Raw genomic sequence first — 9,014 nt, 5'->3', positions numbered from 1 at the left:
GTTTCAAATTTCTGACGCACCTCAAAAGCAAAACGAGCCAATTTGAAATCGTTTTTAAGTCGTTAGCACGCTTTAATACACAATTTAGAGTAAAAGAAAGTTTTAAACTTGTACTTGCTATAAAAGTTAAGAACACTTGGCGATAAATCACGGAACAGTTTGGCAACAAAAACAACTTGAAATTTTAGCGGGTCCTACAGGAGAATACGGCCCGCTAAATTGACCAATCACAACGCGCGTACTAACTGAGAGATATAATAGTAAAAGATAGATATAAGCTATTTACATACTTTTTAACCTTGCCTCGAATGGCTGGTGTGATTGGTATTTCTAAGCAGCAAAATCTAATAAGCTTCATTTTTTAAAGAAAATAAAGTGTGATGTTTGTTGTATTTTTAAGTATTGAAGCTGCATTTCCTGTATTTAAGGGGACTTACAAGACCTTTTCCCCTTTAGTATGCTATCACAAAAAACACGAGGACGCAGATTTTTTAATTTTTGAATTGAAGTTAGTTCATTTGAGCAGCAAAATAGGCCAATCGTATCTCAAAACAAATACACATCACTGGTGCCAATCACGAGAAATGCCTAGAGACAAAGCGTTCTGGCGCCAAGCGCTGGAAGTTGCTAGTGAGGATGGTTCTGGCGCCAAGGCGGGAAATCATTATTTAAGAAACGTTCTGGCGCCAAGCGCGAGAATCGTTATTTACGAAGCGTTCTGGCGCCAAGCGCGGGAAATCGCTTGTAAGGAAACGTTCTGCCGAAAAGCGCGAGAGTCCTTAGTAAGGAAGCTAGCGTTCTGGCGCCAAGCGCGAGAATCGTTAGTTAGGAAGGGTTCTGGCGCCAAGCGCGGGAAATGCATGGCTCTAGATGAAGCGTTCTGGCGCCAAGCGCGGGAAATCACTTGTAAGGAAACGTTCTGGCGAAAAGCGCGAGAATCGTTATTTACGAAGCGTTCTGGCGCCAAGCGCGGGAAATTGCTTGTAAGGAAACGTTCTGCCGAAAAGCGCGAGAGTCCTTAGTAAGGAAGCTAGCGTTCTGGCGCCAAGCGCGAGAATCGTTAGTTAGGAAGGGTTCTGGCGCCAAGCGCGGGAAATGCATGGCTCTAGATGAAGCGTTCTGGCGCCAAGCGCGGGAAATCACTTGTAAAGAAACGTTCTGGCGAAAAGCGCGGGAATTCACTTATTTGAAAGCGTTTGCTCTGGTTTTGATAGGTTGATTATTTGTTGGGCCAGTAATTGCCCCGGTAAAAATCTTTTAAAGCACTAATGTTTGTTCACTAAACAGGGGTTATAATTTATTTCTAATGTGCTTCCTTACGGTATAGACCATATTCAGAAATGGCTGCCAATTTAAAATTCTTTTGTATGCATTTAAATAAGCCCATTTAACCTCGTTTGAGAGTAGCAATTCGTTAATTATCAACTCAAAAACTAGTTTAGTTGAGCTAATTTTAATACTTACAAAATAATTTTCAATTAGGAGCCATTTATAAATTGGGTCTATGGGGTCTCCTTTAAGAAACAAATTCACACATCCACAAGCTCGCAACATTTTGCAAGATTCTGTGTATTGGAGATAGTTGAGAGATCCGTCATATCTTGGCTATCCTTAGAAAACACCAGCTACCCCCCCCCCCCCGCCTCCTACCCCGGATTGGGTGCTAGTCCATCGAAGGGTTACTTTCCAGTATTCTGTCAGGTTGTCCAAACATTTGCTGGTACCTATTTATACACCTGTATGCTGGAGCCACGCCCACTTTTGTCTCCAATAGAGTTTAGTTCAAATTTTTAAAGAGCATCCCCGACCTTTTTTACGTGGGACTCCCCCCCCCCCCCCCCCCCCACCGGGGCAAGTGACCTTTAAATAACATTTTTTTAAAATTATATTTCATTTCTTTTCTCCTTCTCCCTTCTTTTTAACAGTCCCTTCTGCGCTTCTCCTTGATTTTTTGCACGTCAACTTTTTTAAGTTGCCTGCTTCGAAATCGTTTAAAGCTTTGCTTTACAAGCAGCACACACTCGTTTTACGTCGATGATAAATGACTTTACAAAACAGTCCTAAGGAAATATACAACCTGATTGGCTAAAAATGTCGTGTTTCTATAACTCGATAGAAATACAGAACTAGCACGAGCTGTCGACGTAATGATGGCGCGGGCAAAGAGAATTTACACTTTGATAATCAAAGTTAAGAAGCTGTTTTCCTTTTTTTCGTTGCAGTGTTTTCTAAAAGAAATAGAAAACATGTTCTCCGTGAAAGTTTGGGAGAACTCGAAAAAGCTGTGGCAACAGCTTTTTCGAGAGAGAACGAGAGAACGGCATTTGTGATAGAAGGCTGCTAGATTTATACTAAAACTCGATAGAAACACGTTCATGTTTTCTATTTCTTAAGTAATTAACAAGTTGAGGTCAGTTTCTCATGCGTCTGTCCTGTTATTGATCATGAATTTCGTCATGACGTTGTCAAAGTAGCTGTGGATCCGCAGACTTGTCAAATTGTCCGCTCTTGCTCGTTAATGCATCCCATAAATTAATATATAGATTTAGGCCAGCCTAAAAGCGGAGCTCCTGGATCGGGTTGTTCAGAGCCCGATTGAGCTAAAACGAAAAGGTAGGATTTTGATTTGAGTTAATAATGTAACTTTGCGGTGAGGTTTTCTGTATATTGTTTGCCCTTCTGTTTTGAGTTTTAATAATCACCATAAACTGGGTTCACTTGACATACGTGCAGTATAAAAAGTCAGCACTAAATTCCCTCTGCAACAAGCACTTATATAATCTATTAGGTGTAATAAGGATAGATCAATGACAAACATCTAATCAGTGGATCAAATTTTCAGCCATCTGAGATGACTTCGATTACCCGTCAGAAACTGTAACAACTCTGTTTAAAAGATCGACAGTTCTACTAGACCTTTGGTCAAGGTAAATAAAACAATAATGGGTGTAACATACTGAAGTAATAACAAATCGCCTTGTTTTAATTAAAACACTGCCATGGCATGAAGCAACGAAAGTATCTAGATTGATTGGTAGCCTCCATGCACTAGATGCAACAGATCAGTGTCCACGGTATGTTTCTGAGACTTTAAAGCGCTTAGAATTAAAAACATAATGAAAACTGTTATCCTGCTATAGATTACCCACAGACATCAAAGGCCAATTTACATGCAAAAGGTTCCCCGCCTAACCTAACTGCTCAAACTAATGTAATATAGCTAAGTCACTTACAAGGGCACACACTTGGAAACAGAAAACCAGTACTTAGCAGAGTTGTCCAGTTATGGGAAATTAAAAATCTAGCGTGATCGCTCTGTGACTGAACAACAAACCAAGAGTCCACGTAGTACGGGATGTTTCCTGGCATTAGTGGCGTTTTCAATGTCTCCTCACACTGAGCTCAATCTAAATCTAACTCGGGTATCGTGATGTAATCGAGTTTACGTTTCAATACTTCTTTAGAGTGCAGAATTAATTGGCTAACATGATCAACAACACCGGCCATGATGTAATTCTCAGGGACCATGGAGAGGAACGGTTCGATACGCTGTTTTAAAAGAGCAAGCCCTTTGTCACCACCTTCGTTCACTGTAACATCAGCAACGTCTTTAAGGAAACCTGACGCCTTGTACTCCGGAGAAATTGCTTTGTGAATATTTGGCAAGCTTGAGTTGTCTTCTTTAGTGTAACAAGAAACAAGCTCATCCAACCATTCAATAACAATTTGACGAAGAGGAACCTCCTCGACTTGTTGTTCACAAAGCCCTTTGTGCTCAGACTCGAATTTCTCTTTGATCTCGCAGGTTCTGATGTAGAATTTACGAGCCAACAAATTTACCTCCCCTTCAAGAGTATTCAGTAACTTCTTAAAGAAAGCTTCAAACGCTTTCCATATTTGGATCAACCTTCTGTAGCCACCTTCGTCAAGCTCTGTGGTGTTGAGGTCATTGATCATAAACCGGCGAGAGCCACGTCTACCCAAAGGACCAAAAGGAAGGTTATCAATGTTTAAAAACATTTTGTTCCAAACAGCAGTCGGGTTTTTTCCAGTAAGGAGGCCTGAGATCATGTAATCCACCAAATCTGTCATTTGTAAAGCCCTGATTTGTTGTTTTCTCTTCTTGGCGTCCTTTTGTGTGTACGCCAATTCCAAACCCTTGATGTGATTTAACATGTCTTCCAGGACACATTGGCGCAGTTTGTTGTCGTGATCAGCCACAGTTAGGATATTTTGCCCTGGTATGAAGAAGTTCGGAATTGTCTCCGTCTTCACACCTTGCAAGGCCAGCTCTAAAGCTTGAATTGTCCTTTGGCCCCTACAATTTTTATCCCAGCGATAGCGGTCCGTTACGAACAGCTCTGAAAGAAGGACGGTCTTCAACAGGTATGATGGAATCAAGGTTGAATCCCATCCCAGTTTCTTCGATATCTCATCTCTCATGACTTTCAGGACTCGGCAGCATGCTTTAAAACCGTCCGGAGAAAAGGCCAGAATTTCTTTTTCTGCCATGGAAAACGAAATACGCCAGCTGTCATATCCAGCGGGAACAACATGGAATCCGCACTTTTGAAGAATTGGATCTATTTCTTGGGAACACGTTGTCAACTCAACGGGGAGCTTGGATTTGTGATAATCCAAAGTCAGTGTCAAATCCACTCTTACGATTAGATTTCTATAACTATTGCCGCCTTGCCATTCAATGTAAAGTGTTGTAGCCGGTCCGTGACTTTCCGAGTACATCACAGGCGAACTTTCTTGGCCATCGATATTTCCCAGTAGCCCAGAATACACAGGCCACCATATTTCACTAAACGCGTCTTGCCCTACTCGTTTGATGGCCAGTCCTTCAGGTAGTCCGGCGTCACTTAGAGATGCATTGACAAGCTTCTTGAAGAAACGGGAGATCATATGTGGGTTGAAGAAGCCTTCGTCATCTTTGAATTCTTCCCACTCTTGTTCAGCAAGGAATAGTTTGACGTAGCCTTCGCCTTTGTCGCATGGACGAAATAATGGTTTGTCGGTGAGTGAGTCAATTCTGATCATGAAGTCGAATTCATCTGGCTGGCAAACCTTCGTCCCTTCGTAAACACTTCCGCTCTTAATAACAGTGCTCTGAAATCGCTTGTCTCGCTTTTCCACCTCCGCCAGAATGTTGGTCAAGAATTGCTCGAGTTTCTCTCGAATCAATTCGGCTTCGTTTTCATCTTCAAACCTTGCCTTTTTCTCAAAACGTTCCACAGTTTCAGCCATGAAGACGCAGTTCGACTATTTCATTTTCCCTTTTTTCACCGGAATGAGTCACGCGCCAAATATATCCTTTCTTTCTTGGAACAAGAAAACAAAGAGTAACGTTTCTGTAAGTTGATATATTTAATATTGCCCTATTAATATTATACTTTGAAAGTGACATGGCCTAATGAAGAACATTGAAATAAATGTGCAACCAAATAGGAGTAGACTAAACTAGACTAGATTAAATGTACTACACAAGAAAATAGAGAGAGAGTAGTAAAAGTTATCCTAGCATTAATTCAGACCGTAGCAATCACCTGACCTTGACGCGAGAGCAGTAAATTAAAATGTAGATCGATCTTTTAGTAACGCTGTTCCTTCATATGTATGCGTTACTGAACAAGAGCGAGGTCAAGATGGCCGTATATTGGCCAAGTTCGTTTTTGCGTGTTTATGCTGAGATTGAGGACGCATTTGAGAGGGAAGTCACGCCAAACTGGGCCAGTCTGCCCGTGCGTACCGTAGTATGGAGAGACTAAGAGTATATATGGATCACTCCCCGCATCTCCCCAACCCTCTAAAGGTCACAATCCAAGAAAGCGGCATCGAAAACCTGGTCTACCGAGCGTTACGTTCGAAAATGACGCCTATACTGCAGGGTATCTGAAATAGGGCAATGAATGCCGCACGTCTCCACCAAAAATCCAGCCAAATGGCTTCAACGAGCCCCACGTGGAATGTTTGATTTTCCTTGTGTCAATGTATTACAACTGACTTGTAAAAAATGTTGGGCAATTTCCGTTGTTTGTGACCCAGCGTCATGTGTTTTGATGGCAGGCATATTCCTTGGCTTGTATAACAGTGCATTCATCAATTTCTGGAGTTTTGTTGGTGGGATGTTGATAAAGACTTACTTTAAAAAAGTTAGTAACATCTTGTGGTGAAGGTCGGGAACACTGAGTTTGGTTTTGGGAGCGCTTATTAAAATAAAGTTTACTTTGTGTTAAAACGGTTGTTTTCGAACCATTGTTGTTCTTCATGTATGCAGAGTTTTCCGGGAAAGTGCGACGTGAGCATATGACTGAAGCAAAATAGTTTCACCTCACACTCTGAATTCTTGACTGACAATTCAAGCTATATATAGAAGGGAGAGCAGGTATGCGGAATAACCCTAAGACCTTCATTTAAGCAACGTATAACCTTACTGCAGTAAGCTTGAGCACTTCTAGCCAGTGAACAACAAGATAGATTAATTATCAACAGATACAGAATGATGTTTTGCATACTTGTGATACTTGTGACCATTACGATTAAGACGCTTTTTTCGCTCTGTGACTGGATTAAGACGCTTTACCGTATGCGAAAAATAGTCTGCAGTGTTTCCAAGTAAGGTTGAAACTTTATCACTAAGCAAAAATCTCACATACGAAAATTTCGTTTCACTAGCACTTTAAAGCGCTGAGAATTAAAAACATAATGAAAACTGTTATCCGGCCATAGATAACCCGCAGACATCAAAGACCAAAGTTTCGCAGCCTAACCTAACTGCTCGAAATAATGTAGTGTAGTTAAGCCACTTACAAGGACACACACTAGGGAACAAAATGTCTACTTCGCGGAGTTGTCCACTTATGGGATGTTAAAAATCTAGTGTCATCGCTCTGTGACTGAACAACAAACCAAGAGTCCACGTGATACGGGATGTTTCCTGGTAATTAGTGGCGTTTTCAATGTCTCCTCACACTGAGCTCAATCTAAATCTAACTCGGGTATCGTGATGTAATCGAGTTTACGTTTCAATACTTCTTTAGAGTGCAGAATTAATTGGCTAACATGATCAACAACAGCGGCCATGATGTAATTCTCAGGGACCATGGAGAGCAACGGCTCGATACGCTGTTTTAAAAGAGCAAGCCCTTTGTCACTACCTTCCTTCACTGTAACATCAGCAACGTCTTTAAGGAAACCTGACGCCTTGTACTCCAGAGAAATTGCTTTGTGAATATTTGGCAAGCTTGAGTTGTCTTCTTTAGTGTAACAAGAAACAACGTCATTAAACCATTCAATGACAATTTGACGAAGAGGAACCTCCTCGACTTGTTGTTCACAAAGCCCTAGCTTTGTGCTCAGACTCGAATTTCTCTTTGATCTCGCAGGTTCTGATGTAGAATTTACGAGCTAACAAATTTAGCTCCCTTTCAAGAGTATTCAATAACTCCTGAAAGAAAGCTTGAAACGCTTTCCATATTTGAATCAACCTTCTGTAGCCACCTTCGTCAAGCTCTGTGATGTTGAGGTCATTGATCATAAACCGGCGAGAGCCACGGCTCTCCAAAGGACTAAAAGGAAGGTTATCAATGTTTAAAAACATTTTGTTCCAAACAGCAGTCGGGTTTTTTCTAGCGAAGAGGCTTGAGATCATGTAATCCACCAAATCTGTCATTTGTAAAGCCCTGATCTGTTGTTTTATCTTCCTGGTGTCCTTTTGTGTGTACGCCAATTCCAAACCCTTGATCTGATTTAACATGTCTTCCAGGACACATTGGCGCAGTGTGTTGTCGTGATCAGTCACTGTTAGTGCATTTTGCCATGGTATGAAGAAATTCGGAATTTTCTCTGTCTTCACACCTTGCAGGGCCAGCTCTAAAGCTTGAATTGTCCTTTGGGCCCTACAATTTTTATCCCAGCGATAGCGGTCCGTTATGAACAGCTCTGAAAGAAGGACGGTCTTCAACAGGTATGATGGAATCAAGGTTGAATCCCATCCCAGTTTCTTCGATATCTCATCTCTCGTGACTTTCAGGACTCGGCAGCATGCTTTAAAACCGTCCGGAGAAAAGGCCAGAATTTCTTTTTCTGCCATGGAAAACGAAATACGCCAGCTGTCATATCCAGCGGGAACAACATGGAATCCGCACTTTTGAAGAATTGGATCTATTTTTTGGGAACACATTTTTACTAACTCAACAGGGAACTTGGATTTGTGGTAATCCAAAGTCAATGTCAAATCCACTCTTACGATTAGATTTCTATAACTATTGCCGCCTTGCCATTCAATGTAAAGTGTTGTAGCCGGTCCGTGACTTTCCGAGTACATCACAGGTGAACTTTCTTGGCCATCGATATTTCCCAGTAGCCCAGAATACACAGGCCACCATATTTCATTAAACACGTCTTGCCCTACTCGTTTGATGGCCAGTCCTTCAGGTAGTCCGGCGTCACTTAGAGATGCATTGACAAGCTTCTTGAAGAAACGGGAGATCATATGTGGGTTGAAGAAGCCTTCGTCATCTTCGAATTCTTCCCACTCTTGTTCAGCAACGAATAGTTTGACGTAGCCTTCGCCTTTGTCGCGTGGACGAAATAATGGTTTGTCAGTGAGTGAGTCAATTCTGATCATGAAGTCGAATTCATCTGGCTGGCAAACCTTCGTCCCTTCGTAAACACTTCCGCTCTTAATAACAGTGCTCTGAAATCGCTTGTCTCGCTTTTCCACCTCCGCCAGAATGTTGGTCAAGAATTGCTCGAGTTTCTCTCGAATCAATTCGGCTTCGTTTTCATCTTCAAACTTTGCCTTTTTCGTGTGCTTTGACGATTTGTCAAGTTTATTAACGTAAAGGGCAGGTATATCATGTACGTGCTCTAATTTGTTAGACAGTCCAGAAGTTTTTATATCTTTGTGCCTGCACTAATCATGTCTCCCCAATATGTCCCCCGGTGTGTGCCGGCCTGAACTGTTTTTGACAATTCATCGACCATCTCTAAGCATAATTTCTTGC

General features: G+C 41.7%; 1 protein-coding gene and 1 pseudogene across 1 annotated transcript; both read right to left on the bottom strand.

The window, feature by feature from the left end:
* Positions 1-2,959: 2,959 nt before the first annotated feature.
* LOC149107319 (uncharacterized) lies at positions 2,960-5,405 on the bottom strand. The gene has a single exon (XM_089297158.1). The coding sequence runs from the start codon at positions 5,251-5,253 to the stop codon at positions 3,403-3,405; it is 1,851 nt and encodes a 616-aa protein (XP_089153284.1). The 5' UTR covers positions 5,254-5,405; the 3' UTR covers positions 2,960-3,402.
* Positions 5,406-6,458: 1,053 nt separating this feature from the next.
* On the bottom strand, positions 6,459-8,994 carry LOC149107318 (uncharacterized; annotated as a pseudogene).
* Between the last annotated feature and the right edge of the window lie 20 nt (positions 8,995-9,014).

This window comes from Orbicella faveolata, unplaced genomic scaffold (genome assembly GCF_042242905.1).
Source record: "Orbicella faveolata isolate gen_17 unplaced genomic scaffold, um_ofav_v1 contig_27, whole genome shotgun sequence".
Classification (NCBI taxonomy): Eukaryota; Metazoa; Cnidaria; class Anthozoa; order Scleractinia; family Merulinidae; genus Orbicella; species Orbicella faveolata.
This window is presented reverse-complemented; position numbering and strand designations above follow the sequence as displayed.